At 38.9% G+C, this 20,000-nt stretch overlaps 1 protein-coding gene across 1 annotated transcript in view; it reads right to left on the minus strand.

Moving 5' to 3' along the window:
* Positions 1 to 20,000, minus strand: part of vclb (vinculin b) — a 66,908-nt gene that overhangs the window by 45,264 nt on the left and 1,644 nt on the right. Inside the window, exons 2-5 of the mRNA XM_079801369.1 lie at positions 4,854 to 4,924; positions 392 to 542; positions 206 to 314; positions 1 to 89 (exon numbers count right to left, since the gene is read on the minus strand). The exon at positions 1 to 89 is cut by the window's left edge and continues 34 nt beyond it. Coding sequence (XP_079657495.1) covers positions 1 to 89; positions 206 to 314; positions 392 to 542; positions 4,854 to 4,924 — 420 coding nt within the window. The remainder of the gene's footprint in view (positions 90 to 205; positions 315 to 391; positions 543 to 4,853; positions 4,925 to 20,000) is intronic.

A 20,000-nucleotide genomic window follows, 5' to 3' on the forward strand; every position in this document is an offset into this window, starting at 1 on the left:
GTTCATGGAGTTGACCAGCATGACTCTGTGCTCCTGATGGGTCAACTCCTGCTGCCGCTCGTCTATCATCTTGGCCATCTTCGTCATGCCTGTGGACACAAACATACAGCCTGAGGCTTTCATCTGGTCAACTGGGACTGACCGGCCAGTTTAGTCCAGACTGGTCAAATGTGTTTAATGTTGAAACCCTCGCTGCGGTCCTGACCTGGTCCCAGGTTCTTGGTGTAAGTGATGAGATCCTCCATGGACTCCACCACCTCAGCCACGGTCAGATACTCCAGGATCCCTTTACACACACGGATGATTTTGCGGACCTGAGGTCAGGAAAGAGATTCTGTCAGTATCGATGCATCCACTCAAACCCGTTAAATGTGTTTAAAGCACATCATGCCTCGGCCTCGTCGAAGGTCAGCAGCAGGTCCGAGGTTCCGGAGAGGATCCCGCGGGACCCGTCGATCAGGAAATCTCTGGCTTGGACCGAATACGGGTCGGCCTTCAACATCTGAGCGGCCTGCACCAGTTTAGTGCACGCGGTCTCCACCCTGCAGAGAGAGGAAGAGGCGTCACATGACCCTTCACCAGCCACTCAGAGGAGGATTTGATGCTCAACACACAGTTATGATTATTATCAGTGCTGGAAACCGTGACGCATTTTATTCTTCAGGATTCTTTGATGAATAGAAAGTTCAAAAGAACAGCTTTTGTTTGAAATAGAATATTTTGTAACATTATAAATGACTGTCACTTTTAATTTGCTGAATAAAAAATGATCATTACTTTCAAAATAATCTTAGTTAACTTTTTAACAGCAGTGTAGTTATATTTATATTTCCTAGAAATATTTGGCATTTTCTTTTAAATATTTTACCTTTTTTACTAAATTTCACTAAATATTAAAAAATCATTTACAACATTTTTTACTAAATATTATACTAAATATTTTACTTTTTCACTAAATATTTTACTAAATATTATACTAAATATTTTACTTTTTCACTAAATATTTTACTAAATATTATACTAAATATTTTACTTTTTTAACAAAATATTATACTAAATATTTTACTTTTTACTAAACATTTTACCTTTTTTACTAAATTTCATAAATATTTAAAAACCCTTTACTAAATATTTTACTTTTTACTAAATATTTTCATTTTTCACTAAATAGTTTACTTTTTACTAAATATTTTACTAAATATATTACTAAATATTTTCATTTTTAATAAATATTTTACTTTTTTTTACTAAATTTCACTAAATATTTAAAGTTTTTACTAAATATTTTACTTTTTAACTAAATATTACACAAAATATTTTACTTTTTACTAAATATTATACTAAATATTTTACTTTTTCACTAAATATTTTACTAAATTTTTTACTAAATATTATACAATTTTTTTATTTTCAATAAACATTTTACTAAATATTATATTAAATATTTTACTTTTTTTACTAAATATTACACTAAATATTTTACTTTTTACTAAATATTATACTAAATATTTTCATTTTTCACTAAATATTTAACTTTTTTACAAAATATTATACAAAATATTTTACTTTTTACTAAATATTTTACCTTTCTTACTAAATATTTTACCTTTTTTACTAAATATTTTACTAAATATAATACTTTTGAACTAAATATAATTTTTTTTTTACTTTTTACTAAATATTTTACTAAATATTATACAAAATATTTTACTTTTTACTAAACATTACACAAAATATTTTACTTTTTACTAAATATTACACAAAATATTTTACTTTTTCATTGAATATTTAACCTTTTAATTGAATATTAAACTTTTTACTAAATATTTTACTTTTTTATTAAATATTTTACTTTTTATTAAATATTATACTTTTTATTAAATATTATACTTTTTATTAAATATTATACTTTTTTATTAAATATTTATTTTTACATAAATATTGTATTTACTTTACATAGATGATGGATAGCTCTCCACACACACACACACACACACACACACACACACACACACACACACACACACACACACACACACACACACACACACACACACACACACACACACACACACACACACACACACACACACACACGTCCTATTCATCTGTGTCAATCTGTCGTCAGGAGGGTTTTGTTGTTGCAGGATGGAGACTGGTGTCATATTTCTCTGTGGCAGACTGCAGCTGTGTGTGTGTGTGTGTGTGTGTGTGTTGTAGGACAGCTAGGTCACGAATGTGTGTGTGTGTCTGTGTGTGCGTGTGTGTGTGTGTGTGTGTGTGTTGCAGGACAGCTAGGTCACGAATGTGTGTGTGTGTGTGTCTGTGTGTGTGTGTGTGTGTGTGTGTTGCAGGACAGCTAGGTCACGAATGTGTGTGTGTGTGTGTGTGTGTGTGTGTGTGTGTGTGTGTGTGTGTGTGTGTTGCAGGACAGCTAGGTCACGAATGTGTGTGTGTGTGTGTGTGTGTGTGTGTGTGTGTGTGTGTGTGTGTGTGTCTGTGTGTGTGTGTGTGTGTGTTGCAGGACAGCTAGGTCACGAATGTGTGTGTGTGGCAGGGAGATGTGAAGGCTGGAGTAATGCATGTGAATGTTAATCAGCATTAATGCATCAGGCCACACACGAACAGAAGCTATATTCAGAGGGGAATCGTACAGTCGGTTGTTCATTATGTGTGTGTCAGTGTTTCCAGTAACCCACGCGTTCTCCCTGAGCTCAGCAGAATCAACTCATGTGTGTCTCACAGCTTCAGGATCAATGCCGCGGCACAGGAGCGTCTCGTCTAGAAGCTAAAGCCTTCTGGACTCATGCAACGTATCATTATTGTAAATAAATCATGTTTGAGTAACAATTGACTCAACGTCTGAGTAAACAGCCGACACAGACTCACGTAAACAGCATATCTGAGGGCTTTGAGATGAACAACAACAAACCCGTACAGATAAACCTCTGAGTCAGCTCTGCTGGTTTGGAGATGGTTTATGGCTCAGGGTTTGATGTGTTATATCTGAAAGATTTTCAGCTATTTCCTGTTTTATTTATTTTTAGTTATTCCCTAAACAACACTGTGAGAGGACTGAAGGCACAGATGTGTGTGTGCGTGCGTGCGTGTGTGTGTGTGTGTGTGTGTGTGTGTCTCTTGAAATTTTCTGTGATTTGCGTGTGGTAAATCCACCAAAAGCCATTAATTTTGAATGAGAGTTGGCGATTTGAAGGGACATGAGAGACACAGACAGTGTTACTGCAAGAAGTAGAGACTCATTGTTTGAGATGAATCATGCATTCATTTGACAGAATCTCTGAGTGAATCGAACTGATTCAGTTGAACGAAATGAATGAATCAACCTGATTGGATTCAACTCACTGACTCGATCTGTTGGCAGCATTATGAGTCAATAACCCATGTGAAAGAGCTCTAGTGATTCTCAGGAGTTGTAGTTGTGTTTGCTCATGAGCGCAGCTGCTCCAGCATGTCCACACCTCATTTATTAGTCAACACACCTGCATTAGAGCACTTCCTCCCTCAAAACACACCCTCACACACGGAGTTAGCTGGAAGAACGTGTTTTCGAACAGCTTCAGATGACTTTTACATTCATGCATTTGGCACATGCTTTCATCCAAAGAGAATTTGAAAAGTACCGGAGTCCTGTTTGAGCTACAGGAACGTTTAAAAACGCTGAAGAAATGTAAAGTTTGCGCATACACACTTTCATTTAAAACCAAAGGCTAATGCACACACACGCACAGCCATCCGGCTCTAATACTCTCTCACACACACAAACACTTAAGTGTGTGTGAGAGTGTGAGAGTGTGTGAGTGCGAGTGTGCGACTGTGTGTGCGACTGTGTGTGTGTGTGAGATTGTGTGTGAGATTGTGAGTGAGATTGTGAGTGAGTGTGTGAATGAGTGTGTGAATGAGTGTGTGAATGAGGGTGTGAATGTGCGATTGTATGTGTATGCGAGTGTGTGTGCTTGAGTGTGCGAGTGTGTGTGTGTGTGTGTGTGTGTGTGTGAGTGCGAGTGTATGCGAGTGTGCGACTGTGTGTATGTGCAATTGTGTGTGAGTGTGTGTGTGTGTGTGCGCGCAAGTGTGTGTGTGAGTGTGCAAGTGTGGGATTGTGAGTGTGCGAGTGTGTGTGGGAGTGAGAATTTGTTTGTGTGTAAGTGTGTGTGCGATTGTGGGTGAGTGTGTGAGTGTGCAAGTTAGTGTGTGTATGTGTGAATGTGTGATTGTGTGTGAGTGTGTGTGAGAGTGTGTGAGCGTATGCGAGTGTGTGTGTGTGTGTGTGTGTGTGTGTGTGTGTGTGTGTGTGTGCGCAAGTGTGTGTGTGCGCAAGTGTGTGTGTGTGAGTGTGGGATTTTGAGTGTGCGAGTGTGTGCATGAGTGAGAATTTGTGTGTGTGCAAGTGTGTGATTGTAAGTGAGTGTGTGAGTGAGTGTGCGAGTGAGTGTGTGTGAGAGTGCGGGTGTGTGTATGCAAATGAGTCTGTGGGTGTGTTTGTGTGTGTGTGAGAGTGTGTGAGTGTGAGTGTATGCGAGTGAGTGTGTGTGTGTGTGTGTGTGCGTGCGCACAAGTGTGTGTGTGTGTGTGTGTGTGTGTGCTAGTGTGGGATTATGAGTGTGCGAGTGTGTGTGAGTGAGAATTTGTGTGTGTGCAAGTGTGTGTGTGATTGTGAGTGAGTGAGTGTGTGTATGTGTGTATGTGTGAATGTGCGATTGTATGTGTATGTGAGTGTGTGTGTGTGTGTGTGTGTGTGTGTGTGTGTGTGTGTATGCAAATGAGTCTGTGTGTGTTTGTGTGTGTGTGTGTGTGTGTGTGTGTGACTGTAAGTGTGCGAGTGTGTGTCTTACTTGATGAAGGCAGGTGGCATGTCTCTCCTCATGATGGCATCTTCAGTGGTCTGAACCGTCTCTTTGCCCACCTGCATTGAACAAACACACACAACACAATTAATAAATACATGTATAATCTATACTATACACTCACACTGCACATTTCACAACACACACTCTCAAACAGGAAGATCATTTTCAAGATTAATTTCCAGAATGTGCAACACAAGAGGAGATCTACTGCATAATTTACAGAATGTTTCTCATAACAGAGACTGACGTTATCAAGCTCATAAATCAGTCATCAGTTTGATTCAATTTGATTCCGTTTGATTCAGTTTGATTCAGTTGAACAGTTGAAAATGTCAGCTCAATGATTCACTGATTCACTTCCGGCATCACTTAGGCTTCATTGCTTTTTTCATATATTTAAAATGTTTTAAATACAAAATGTGTATATTGCTATTGACTACTATTTAGTGTATAGCATGCCTTGATTATTTTATCAAGATGTTATCTGTGTTTTTGCTCTTATATCAAACAGTTTGAACTCTCCTGGTTCATTTGCTGAATAAGAAAAAAACACAACTTAAGAGACAAAACCAGCTCAGGAGAGTCTGTGACCGACCGCTCATCCCGGCTCATTTCAGCATCCCAGATTTGTGAGTCAGTATTTATTCCAGATAATGATACACACACCCACCCACACACACACACACACACACACACACACACACACACACACTGCTTCACTGCCATCCCAATGACTTCATGTTTGGTTCCTCTCCAGCATCGGCGGCCTGGCAATGTGCTTAGAAAACTCACGCCACGTTCAACGTCTTTCTCCCAAAATTATCTCAGTGACGTTCTTATAATATGATGCAACTCATCATATATTAAACTGCAGCATGTGTATTAAAGTCCACTAGAAACAGAATTCACAACCATTTAACTTCTGTAATAGATACTAGTGTTGTCACGATACTGGAATTTATAAATTCGATACAATACCTAAAAAAAAGTTTCGATATTTGATACCATTTTCGATACCACGGGGAAAAAACGCTGCATATACTGTCAAATAGATATTTTTTTATATAATTTCTTTTTTCGTCCGTCTATTGAAAGTATAGGCGATTAAAAATGTCTTCTGAAGAGATCACTTTATATAATAAAGCTTTTACGTTTTTTCTCATATATAAACGTTGATCAATTACCATTACAATTATCTCACAAATATTTGCTAACTAATTGTGTTGCAATAGCTACAGCACAAGGAAGCTTGATTTCAAATAAACCGTAATAAAATAAGAACAAATAAACAAATGACTAACAATAGCACAAATAAATACAATAGAATAAAGATACAAATGAAATAGACTGCTCTATTTTTTCAGGTAGGTCTAACAGTATTCAGGTAAGAAACTGAATTTAAAAAAAACAAAGTAATCAAATTTAAAATGACATTGGATAATCTTTATTATAAAAAATTACACAAAGTTACACAAGTTAATCAGTCAAGAGCAGCAGTAAGTGATCGTTTGTCTTTTTTGTAGTTTGAATAATAAATAACTGCTGTCCCTTTAAGACCTGACGCACGCGTGGATTCCTGTAACACATTCTTCCTGAACTTTTTACGACTGTGTTTACGTTAATACTCACCAAGATGGGCATTGAGACAATTTTGAGTGTATTTGACCAGTAATAAGCTGGATAAAGGAGCTCATTTTTGCACTTGTATGTCAGAGGCGGCTTTATTACGGTATGTGTGTGCGCGCTTCAGATGCGAGCGCGAAATCTGCGGGAATTAGTAGGATTAACGTTATGTGAAACCCCACACGAAATTCAGATCGGTCACACCAACACTAACACACAGTCATGAGGAAAAATCCAGCAGAGCACGCGTTCGCCATGTTCAGAGGATTAACCAGCAGAAACACTATTGATACTGTAGAAAAGGAGTATCGCATCGTTTCAGATATTTCAGTATCGATCGAAATATCAATATTTTTGACAACACTATTAGATACGCCTCATTTCCCTCTTCCAGAGCGAGTCGATTACACAACTGAAGGACTTGTGCATGTCTGCGGCACAACGGTTCAATAGAAGAGCTTTATTCACATCACCAACTCTAAATATGAACAATAGTGACAGTGATGTGTGCCTTAGCAATCAGTCAACACTAATAAACACTTCTCAGTCGCAGGCTTCATGTTCAGTGGATGACGTCAGATCAGATTCAAAGCACATTCCTCTGTTTTCCACTCACACACTCTCTGTTTCCTCACACAAGAGATCAGTGTGTGTTCAGTGTGTGTTCCTCCATTACGAGCCGCTCGGCTAAAATAGAAACTGCCGGGCAGAGACACTACAGACATTCCAGCCGTTTGTGTTTAAACAGGAGGAGAGATCGAACTCACACACACACACACACACACACACACACACACTCGCTCACACACTCAGTCACTCACTCAGTCACTCACTCAGTCACTCACACACACCCACATTCACTCACTCACACACTCACACACTCACACACTCACACACTCACACACTCACACACTCACACACTCACACACTCACACACTCACACACTCACACACTCACACACTCACACACTCACACACTCACACACTCACACACTCACTCACACACTCACACACTCACACACTCACTCACACACTCACTCACACACTCACTCACACACTCACTCACACACTCACTCACACACTCACTCACACACTCACTCACACACTCACTCACACACTCACTCACACACACTCACTCACACACTCACTCACACACACTCACTCACACACTCACTCACACACACACTCACACACACACTCACTCACACACTCACTCACACACTCACTCACACACTCACTCACACACACACTCACACACACACTCACACACTCACACACTCACACACTCACACACTCACACACTCACACACTCACACACTCACACACTCACTCACTCACTCACTCACTCACTCACTCACTCACTCACTCACTCACTCACTCACTCACTCACTCACTCACTCACTCACTCACTCACTCACTCACTCACACACACACTCGCATACACATACAATCGCACATTCACACATACATACATACATACACACACTCACTCCCACACTCACGCACAATCGCACCCACACAAATTCTCACACACACCCTCCCTCACTCCCTCCCTCACACACACCCACAGTCTCACACACCCACAGTCTCACACACCCACAGTCTCACACACCCACAGTCTCACACACACACAGTCTCACACACACACAGTCTCACACACACACAGTCTCACACACACACAGTCTCACACACACACACACACACACACACACACACACACACACACACACACACACACACACACACACACACACACACACACACACACACACACACACACACACACACACACACACACACCCATCACAGGAAACTGCACAGTTTACGTTCGGTGAAAAAAAACAAATTCTGTGATTTATAAGCATTTTGAAAAGTGAGGACATGGGGAACGTCCTCATATTTCACCCTCTTTTTGTAATACCTATGTCATTATACACATTTGTGTCCTGATATTTCTCAAAAACATGCCCCCCCCCACACACACACACACACACACACACACACACACACTCCACATTCCAGACCAAAAGTGTGTTGCGTGACTTCAGACGACTCAAAATAAGTCATAGGAACTACTTCCATTACTTTTTTTGTCATTCTTGGAACTCCACAGCCTCATTACGACACTTAAAACATCCGCTTTTGTGTTCCAGTGAAGAAGGACAGTAACACAGGTCTTGAGTAAATGATGAAAGAATTCACTTCTGAAGACCCCAAGTATCCGGTAATACACTTACCACAGTAAGCTTTGAGAAGCATGAAAACACCACTGATGATGAAGTCACTTCCTTTAACACTCATTATAACCCTGTCAGCTTCACACACACTTCACACACACATTCAGCCCATTCACAGCAGCTGATAAAAGAGTGGATGGAGAGATCTGATGGAAATGTGAGGAAGCTCCGCTCGGCTTCGGCTAACAGACGCTTCTTTGTACCCGCGTCTCAATGCTCTACACACACGCTAAAAAGAGCTCTCATAGTTTAAGTGCTCACACACACTGTCTCTTGTGCTCGGCTCTATTAAATAAGACAATCCTCCACAAGCATCTTATTTGAAAATGGCGTTGAGTTATCACAGCACTGAATACCAGGAAAATACTCGCCTTTAGAGTAAAAAGAGACTAGCGAAAACTCTTGGAAAATTGCAGAAATGTCACTTAAATCAGATTAGTGCTATAAAACATGTCCTGAAATCACTAGCTGTGTTTCCATCCACCTATTCTTATGCCAACTTAGGGATATCGCATTAAAAAAAAACCTGATGGATGGAAAAGCATCCAATTAAAAGACAATGGAAACACATTTATCAAATAAATGTGCAACAAAAAAGCTCACCTCAACAGAGGATGTGATTGGATAATTGGACTAATCAGCGGACCAATCACATCGCAGCATCTCAAATGTTGGTTATTCTGAAACGCCTGAGCTGAAGTCTGTCATCAGAATTATTTTGGAGGGGTGTCCCACCCTAACCCTAACCCTTGGAGGGGTGTCCCAGTCACCCATTGAAATCGTTAGATTTCTTACTATTATTCCGCCATTGAAGTCTATGGTAGCCCATAGAACCGTTTGCGGGAAAGTTATGAATTTGGGCACACAGATAGAATGTGTGGCCCAACATTAACCACACCGATTTTGGAGTCTCTAAAACAATCCCTCTAGCGCCACCACCTGTCCAAAGTTTCACTCATATTTATGCTAATAACTTTTGAACCCTAATGGCTAGAAACGATTCGATTGCACCCTATGACGTCATTTTCCATCAAGAAAATCTTCCCGCCATTTTGAATTTTCCGAAAAACCTACTTTTTCAAACGCCGCCTAGGCCGTTGCTCTGATTTTCACAAATATTGAACCAGATTATCTTCAGACCATGCTGACAAAAAGTTATGGAATTCAAGTTAATTCGTCAAATAGTTTTTGATAAATACGCGAACAAATTTTACGTAGTGGTTGTGAAAATACACTTAATGCTATATCTCCGCAACGCTTTATCGTATTCAAACCAAACTTGGTACATGTCAGCACAAGCATGACCTGAAGCCACCTACTGGTCCAGAGATACGAAAAATGGCTATTTTTGCTTATAACTTCTGAACCGTTTGTCCAAAAATCATAAAAGCGGTCTCCTTAGGACGTCATGCCGAGTCGTCTGATATCCAATGTTACCATATTGGCCATTTTGGTTGTCGGCCATTTTGAATTATATGCTAAAATGCTGTATTTTATGAACTCATTACGAAACTCTGTATGGGTCATCACCATGATACCCTGAAGGAGCCTGAGAAGTTTCGAAACAGCGCCACATAGTGGAGAATTTATTTTTCCAAATGCTTATAACTTTGGGTGTGGTTGACTTATTTTCATGGGAGTAACTTTTTTAGTCTCCTGAATCCTTGCGGAGTCCAATGATACCAGACTTGCCAGATTTCGGTGTATGGTTTGTGCAGCGCGGTAATTTGTCGCTTAAAAAAACGTTAGCTGATCTTCAAAACCGCTAGTCCGATCGAGACGAAATCTAATCAAAGTCAGGTGTCAGTCATTTTTTCGTGTTTTTTCATACATATGTCTATAACTGCAAAACAAAATGAGATACTTCCACCCAAATTGACACACACGTGTATGGGTTCACTCCAAAGACACATAAAAAAAATTGTAGGATTGTGCCTCTTAGTGGCGCTATAATAGAACAAACATGAAATTCCCATAGACTACAATGCCTTTTTGCCTAAAATCATCTTAAAATGCCTTTAATTGCTCATTGTTGCAGTTGGTCTAACCCTCCCTGCCATGTTGGCATGTCTTATTGGCTTATTTGCGCTTGGCCCTGGTATTGCTGCTTGCAGCTATATTTATTAACATATTTCATTAAAAAAGAGCCACAAAATGACGGTGGATGATATCAGAGAATGGCTTTTTATTGATTTTTTTACATTTTTTATTGAACAATTGATTAAAAGTTTAAAGTATACTTAAATATATAAATATAAATAAAAACAAAACACAATTTACTTAAATTCACAGTAAAACCTAAGCCATCTAACCCAACTACAATAGGTTTAATTTAACACTAAATAACAGTCACAGGACTAATAACAGCAGAGTCAGTATTCTTGGTCTGCTACAAACCAGCTTCAAGGTTCAGCATTATTTTGCAGAAATATGACCATATTCTCTGGCTAAATATTTTAGAACGCATCGCCTTATTGTTTCCATGGCGACACGTCATGCTTCTCACATGACACACAGCTCAGCTGTATCGGGTTTATTTCGTTTTTTCTTTTTTATTCAAAATATTCACAAACTATTTCATGAACTATCTGATATTCAGATTTTCGAATATGTGTAAGACTAAGTGAATGTGTGTTAGTTGATCTATAATAGCGCGACGGGCGTCGCCATGTAGTTTACATGTTTGCAAGAATCAGATCTGTCGGATTAACATCACGTAAATTCATCTTTGTCTCACGAAATACATGAAAGTAAGTGACCGCTGAACTGGGAGAAGAATAGAATAAACTATATTGTTACTTTATGCGTGTCTGATATGAATAAAACACATAGTCAAATTCGAATTGTCTGAAAGGATTGTTATTGCCGCTTCATAGACATCAGTGTGTGTTTTTTGCTAGTACTTATGAGAATTTAAATGTCTGAAACCCAAAATAAACATTATGTGGTTGAAAACACTGAATAGATGAACGCTGAGCAAAAATCATTAAAAAATGTGGATTTGTATTTTGATGTATCGGCCAATATATCGGTTATCGGCTTTTTAAATATAAAGAATTATAGGTTATTAGCGGTATTGGCCAAAATGTTCATATCAGTGCATCCCGACTTGCCAAGCACTAGCTCATTTTTCCTTTCATTTAGGGAATGCACGATATATCGGTTATCGGCTTTCAAATATATAGAATTATCGGTTATCGGTATGTAATCTTTTTCACCCAAAATTTGATATTTGTGCATCCCTTGTTAAAAATCAAACCGACTTCTGTCTTCTACAGAATCATATATTGTCTGTCTGAAAAGTTTTTATAGTTAAGTCAATTTCTTTATGGAGGAAATGAATGGGATAATGACCTCTTGAACCCAACTGTTGCGCTCCATGACATTCATGACGTAGTTGACGATACACAGTACTAAAAGAAATCAAGACACATCACAGAAAGACATAAGACAATCAATCCAAACATTTCAATAAACCCTTTTAATTAACCCCATAAACCACAGCCAAATCCCCACTAGCTTTCCGTCTACAAAAGCAATCAAATATCTGGCACGGAAACAACCCAACAACACTCCGTGCGATTGATATAAAACTGTTGTGTATGAATGAAGTTCTGCCGGCACAGGGTTTCCAAGGCTGACGCTCCTCCTGAAGGGTTATTTAGGAACACATTATCTCAGTGTGTAATTAAACTGCTCTGGCTGATGATAAACGTTCCCTTCTGTGTGCACTGGCTGAATGGAGAGAGACGTATATCTCTCCGGACCGGGACACACCACCACTGCAAACAACACTCAACCTCACAGACTCCTCACAGGCCTTACTGAGGAATGGATTGGTGAATAAAACCCTCCTTTTCTCTCGGTCCGTCTCTCTTACCGGAACATCTGTTGGAACATTATAATCCCGAGACAAAGCCAAAGCTTCCGGACGTGCTGAGTTTCCTCGTCCAGAGTGCACCATCCCCCCTCCATCCATTAGTTTGAGGACATGATCTGAAGACACGTCCCGCACTGAAAACTTCCTCAGATCATTTCAAACTCAAGACGATTTGGAGAAAGTAAAGATTCCTGTTCAGAAAGATGCAGGATGATTCAGTAATTCAGTAAAGATTCGGAACATTCGGTAATCACTCACTTTTGGACGTCTTGAAACTATAGAAACATGCTTAGAAACTCATGATCTCTTAGAAAAGCAAGACATGGTTTGCAGTCTCTTTCATGAACGTACATTAGGGGTGTAACGATACACCAATGCCACGGTTCGGTTCATGGCAGGGCACCAGCAATAATAGCACTAGATTCACTTTTAACTTAATAATAACAACAATAACAATAATTTTACTTATTTACTTTATCTTTATTAACGTTATACATTGGCTGCACGTTTTGTTTAGAGCAGTTAGCAAACCGGAGTAAACTAAAATGAAATAAATGCCTCCACTGTAGACTAGTTAAAAAAAACAAAACAAGCTAATTTTTTCAACAAAAATGAATGACCACTAGGGATGCAACAATACAGTTAGTCCACGGTTCAATACATACCTCGGTTTTCTAACCACAGTTTTCGGTTCGGTTCGGTTCTGATGGCTTGTCACATCAGTTTTTCGTTATTCTATTCTTAGGCGACAGGAACAGCAAGAAAATGTTTTATTGCAATACACTTTCTTTATTTTACTTAAAAGACTTGAAAAACCTTACTTAAACTTAAAACTTTACTTAAAGAAAAACACTTGTACACACACACACACACACACGCACACGCACACGCACACGCACACGCACACGCACACGCACACGCACACGCACACGCACACGCACACGCACACGCACACGCACACGCACACACACACACACACACACACACACACACACACACACACACACACACACACACACACACACACATATATAAAGATTAACACTAGCAGCTCAGAGCTGTACAGCAGCATTAAAGTATGAAATTGAATGAATAAATGTAAAAATAAAACACTACATAGACTATAAAATCTCCATTGATTCTCATTAAAGCTACTGTATTAAAGTTTTTCAGTCAAGAGCAGTGAGTGATTTTCTCTTTGTCTTTTGTTGTTTTATTAATAGTTCACTCAAAACTGAAAATTCTGTCATTGATTACTCACGCACAAGTTGTTTTAAACCTGAATAAAGTTCTTTCTTCTGTTGGACATAAAATATATTTTGAAGAATGTTGGAAACCAAACAGTTGCTGGTCCCCATTGTAGGAAATAATTATATGGATGTCAATGGCTACCATCAACTGTCTGGTATTCAACTGTCTGTGTTCAACAGAAGAAATTAATACAGGTTTTGAACAACATTAGAGTGAGTAAATAATGATTTAATTTTAGAGGTGAACTGTCCCTTTAAGGACAGCGTGTTCACTAAAGGCTGCGCTGCTGTCAATTTAAGACCTGCGTTCATCTAATATACAGACACACGCTATTTTACTTTCACTTTAGACATAACCTACTGTGTTTATGTTAACCTTGTGTGTATTTGACAGTATTAGCGCAGTAAGACGAATACTTAGTCCAGTTATCGCGTGTTTGACAGGCGTTTAGTGCTCATGCTCGGAAAAGCGCATGCGCATAAGCACGCCAATGAAATGTTTAACCGGCAAGGCTTTAAAACGCATGCAAATAATGAACTTGCGTGATTGTGAATAACTCTAGTGTTCTCCACCACTAACGTGTGATGTGAATGTATGTTGCGTTGTTCAGTATTGGGATGGAGGCAAATGATAGCATGTGTAGAAAAATAATTAATTAAATGCAAAACCGGAAAAAAAAGTAATTCACAAGCGCGTATTGAACCGTGAATGCCGTACAGAACGGTTCAATATTATATTGAGAATTGTGGCATCCCTATTAGCTATGGACTCGTTCATTCAAATGTGCTACTATTCCATTGTTTTTCTATGTAAACACACACTAGTCTGACGTGCAAAACCGTTACGCTTGCTACTGCTAACATTAAATCACATATAATAGTCCATAAACCAAATTATATCCTCATAAACCACGAGTAAACACACAAATGTTGTAAAACTTGTGCATGACAAGCCGCTAAGCAAGTATATAAGTTACAGTTACAGTAACGTCACATACCATAGAGACGTCCTGCTGTAGTCGTTGCTGCTTCTCCTGTTCAATTTCAGCCTCTAGATCTGATTCTGGATCATACATGTATGGCTAAATCTGATTGATCTCCATGGTTTATTTAGGATAACGTTTTTTTCCACGTTTAAGGATGTCACAGCTTTCAGACGCTCTCAACGCAATCGCAATCAAATAAACTTTTGCTTATAATTTACTCACCCCCTTGTCATCCAAGATATCCATGTCTTTCTGTTCAGTCGAAAAGAAATGAAGATTTTTGATGAAAAGATTTCAGGATCTTTCTCCATATAATGGGAGTCAATAGACCCCAAACGGTTCAAGGTCCAAATGAGAGGTTCAGTACAGCTTCAAACGGGCTTTAAACCTATCACTGAACAGAGCAAGACGAGCATTTGTGCTTATAAAACTTAAACTTTACTTATTTAAAAAAAAAAAAGAATGATCGTTTCGCTAGATAAGACCCTTATTGATCGTCTGGTACCGTTTGATGTGGTTTAAAGCCCTTTTGAAGCTGTACAGAACCTCTCATTTGGACCTCGAACCATTTGGGGTCTATTGACTTCCATTATATGGAGAAATATCCTGAAATCTTTTCATCAAAAATCTTCATTTCTTTTCGACTGAAGACAGAAAGACATGGATATCTTGGATGACAAGGGGGTGAGTAAATTTTAAGCAAAAGTTTATTTGAAAGTGAACTAATCCTTTAATGCATTTCTTAATGTTATCAACCTGGGGAAGTATGGTGATATCGATTAGTTACATTTTTAACCCTGTTCTCCTGTCCTGTGGCGTCTTGCGTTGCTGGGTGTGTGTTTTTATGAAGAGCTGTAGATGTGATGCTGAGCAAGATCTTATTTCAGTCTACAACTTCCTGCAGAAGCTTTCTAGGAAGTGAATCAAGTCTAAGATCTGCACTGGGATTAAACAGCTTCATCTGGAGGATATTGTCTTTAAAGCTGGAACAAGTGCAAACGGAAAGGAAATAAATACAGCTCCCATCTACTCTGGTGCCTGGATGCAAATTCTTCCATCCGAAAGAAATCTCCTAAAATAAGAAGCCAAGGAGTTCATGGCCTTCCACAGCAGCAGTATTGCCTAATAAAGCCGTATTTCTCTCAGTACTGATAACAAACGCTTCTCTTGTAGCGATGGGTGGAGGTTTTCATCTGTGTGGTCTTGAGAAATGTTCACCCAGCGTCTGACCCTTCCGCCTCGAACAAATCAAGAAGACAGAGATCCTAAATAAAACACAGAGCCGCTCCCGGGACCTCCTCACATTCTAACGCTGACCACAAAATATGCACTGGAAAAAAAAACTTGCTGACTTCAATTTTTAAGTACAATCAACTGTTTAGGTCATTTCAACTTAAATTACATTAAACTGACTTAAAAAAAATCTGTGATTCGTTTTAACGGAAGTGAGCGACTAAGTTTTGAATGCTTATATCTCATAAATGCAAATTTTGTCATTTTTTTGGAACACACCAGCTTATTCCTAACTTTAAGGCTAACATAATCATACTAAAAGCTACAAAACCTTTCAGGGGGCCTTTAAAACTAGCCTGGCTCCGCCCTCCTACATACTTCCGCTCAATTTTCATCTTCCTTCAGTTCTCCGTCTGGGACTGCGGTATAGTCTTAGGTTTTCTCCGAACAAATTTTTACCTGTCCAATCAGCGAACAGAGGGCGTGGCTGAGAACGATGACGTTGATGTCGTGCGCTAGTTTGAGTTGTAGTTCAGTAATGGCGGCGGAGAAAAGATGCGAGCGAAGCCATTCATTCTGTTCTGGAATATCCAGAAGTTAAAGCCTTTCCAGCTCGCTCCGTCAGTGGTGAAGGAGTTGCTGAAGCCCTATTCGGACAGTAATTGTTTCGCGTGAGGTAGTCATCATCTACAGGGGCTAGTCAGTGATTTTATTGCCGTCCGTCTCCCACCACCCGCGTAAAAATCCCAGCCGGATCACTGTTTGAGACAAACACCAGGTCGTGTGGTCACTTAATTGCTGTCCGAATCCACATCTCTGAGTTTTCAAGAATATATATCACTTCAAAATTCACTGTTTATATCCTTTTTGACCCCTGCAGTGCACCGTACGGTTGCGCTTCGCTGTCATTTGGATGTATTTCTAGACTTGTATTTCTTTAAATGCTGGCGAGTATTTACAAGAGCGATATATTTCATCACGCTCAAAAAATAAAGGAAGAAAAGCATGTAAACATTTGAATTGGGCCGTTATTTACAGCAGCATTTATTCTTATCATAACAAGCATATGACATTTTATTTACAGCACAATAATGTCACGGACCACGTGAGCAGCCGTTCCCCATCACAAAACTGTGAATAAATCACAATCCGAATGCACAAGTTTTAGGTTTTTTCACTGAGGTGGCTACACATTTATTTTTACGGATTTCCGTGTGAGAATCAGAGGCGAACGGCGCATGACATACGTCACGACCAAACGTTAGTGATTGGTTATGGCAGATCCAGAGTGACTCTGAGCAGATCCAATAGTTTTAAACTTCAAGATGAGTACCCGCCTTCAAGGAAGTTAACGCTTGTCAATGGAGAGAGGACAGACTCTCTGTACAAATGAAATGTACGAAAGTCTGGTAAGACCACCAGGCTACTTTAAAACACATATAATCAACAAAGTTTTGTGAGGACGCAAGTGAAAGGGATCTGGTTTCAGGGAGTGCGCGTGTTGTCAAAGACCTAACACGGCTCGGCTCTCTGTCACAGAAAAAAGAGATGTTTGCCATATTGTTGTTCTTGAATAGTGCACAGTCGCTTGCAATGTTCAAACTGGCACGCCTTTAAATACATGAGGACTCAAGTGAAAGTGATCTGGCTTTGGGGTGTGCGTGTATCAGCGCATAAGAACGGCGATTAACTGACCTGTATAAACTGTGTAAAACATGCAACTACCATAGTAATTCTGAGCATCTATAAACACAGATAACCGCTCCTGCATCTTTCCGTGTGCCTGCAAACTACACGTGATGTGACTGACGGGGCGGAATCACGTGACTAAAACCGAAATAACTGACATGGGAAAACGACCCTAAAAAACCCTGGACGTTCGATTACTTTTCGATGAATCATCCAGCCCTAGAACAAAATATATAACACTGGCCTAGTGGTTTTTGGGATATTTTACTGCAAAAATCCTACATATTGCACCTTTAACTTATTTTGATGAGAAGTGTAAAAGCACTTATTGATCATGTTATATTTTACAGTGTGGTAATATTTTAACCTATGACTTATATGGTAAAATAAGTGGATACATTTAAAAGAAAAACATTTAAAACGCTAAAAACACGAAAGCCTGACTTACTTCTGACTATAATCAAAATAACTGTGTAAGTCATTATAATTTAAATTACATTAAACTGACTTTTCCATCTAAGTTGGCATCTAAGATAATTAAATAATATTAAAAAATATGAAAATTGTATAATAATTATTTTAAAATATTTAAATAATATAATAAATATTTAAAAATGAATGTTTTTAAACATAAATTAATTTAAAAATGTATAAATTCCTACTCAGATGGGGGGGACAAAAAGTCCTTATTTTTATTTATCGACAGTCACATCACCCGGCATCATGCAGTTCTTCATGATACGTTGACACGCCAAAGAAAAAGCAGACATAAAATGACATGAATCAGCAAGTCTGAGTCTCTCTGTGGTCTGAGACATGATGAATAATTCACTAAAGTTCAATTCAGGATCAAAACTCTTTCTATTAAGTGAATCTTGATCTCAAATCAAGCAGGAAATCATTTCTGACGCTCCCTGCCAAATGTAGAAAGTCCAAAAGCCCAGCAAACATAAACCACAAACACACAATCACAGAGACACCCCCAGAACGACACTAAACCTAGACAATCCACTACCGCATGAAATCAATAGAGGAAGAAGAAAAAAAAAAAGAGGAAGGAAAAATGAGAAATACACAAGAAATAAGACAGAAACTATCACACATGGAGGAATAACGCTTTAGTATTGTGCTAAATTGAGCCTCTCGCACTGTAAAACACACACAGATGAAGATGAGGAACACTAGAAACCGCAACGGCATTGAAGAAAAGAACATCCTCTAAAGAAGCGGCTGCAGAGACAGGAAGCCTTTGACTGGGTGGGGTCGCATTCACACACCTAAAACCACCTAAATCTGAGCTCAAGGCAGGATCTAACCTGAACCTATCAGCTTGGAGGAATGAATGAAAGGCTTTATTTCGAACATGTAGAAACGAATAGAATACGAGCTGAGCTTGAGTCGATATATGAAGCATGAGCTGCTGTGACACAGACTCCAGTCAGATCTGGAGGAACCAGAACCTCCTTCCATGTTATTTCAAGAGCCTAAAGTTAAGCCTGGACCAGGGCTAAGAATAACTGAAGAGCAGCGGGTTGTTGATGAATTTACAGGCTTTCTGAAGGCTTTGTTTCCGTTTTAGGAAACCACACACGCTGTCAGACAGCTGATAGAAGCAGGATCTCTCCACCATGACAGATCATTTCCTCGGTTTAAACATGGACTGGACTGACTGACAGGAGATCAGCTGTAATGTGATGAAGAGACCAGGGTCAAAATTAATTCATTATATATGGCAGCAACTTTTTCAGTGTATATAGATATATCTATACACTGTATAACGTGTGTGTGTGTGTGTGTGTGTGTGTGTGTGTGTGTGTGTGTGTGTGTGTGTGTGTGTGTGTGTGTGTGTGTGTGTGTGTGTGTGTGTGTGTGTGTGTGTGTGTGTGTGTGTGTGTGTGTTTGTGTTTGTGTGTGTGTGTTAGTGCTGCCAAACCGATTAATCACATCTAACATAAGTTTGTGTTTACATAATATATCTGTGTTTACATATTTAAATGTGTTATATTATATATATTTGTCTGTGTGTGTATCTGTGTATATATACACATACATACATGCACACTTATATACTGTATATAAATATATATATATATATATACACACACACACACACACACACACATGTATATTATATAACAAACTTTTATGTTAGATGCGATTAATCGCGATTAATAGATTTGACAGCACTATATAATATATATATATATATGGCAGCAACTTTTTTCCGTGTATATA

This window comes from Gobio gobio, assembly GCF_949357685.1.
Source record: "Gobio gobio genome assembly, chromosome: 20".
In the NCBI taxonomy this organism is placed as follows: Eukaryota; Metazoa; Chordata; class Actinopteri; order Cypriniformes; family Gobionidae; genus Gobio; species Gobio gobio.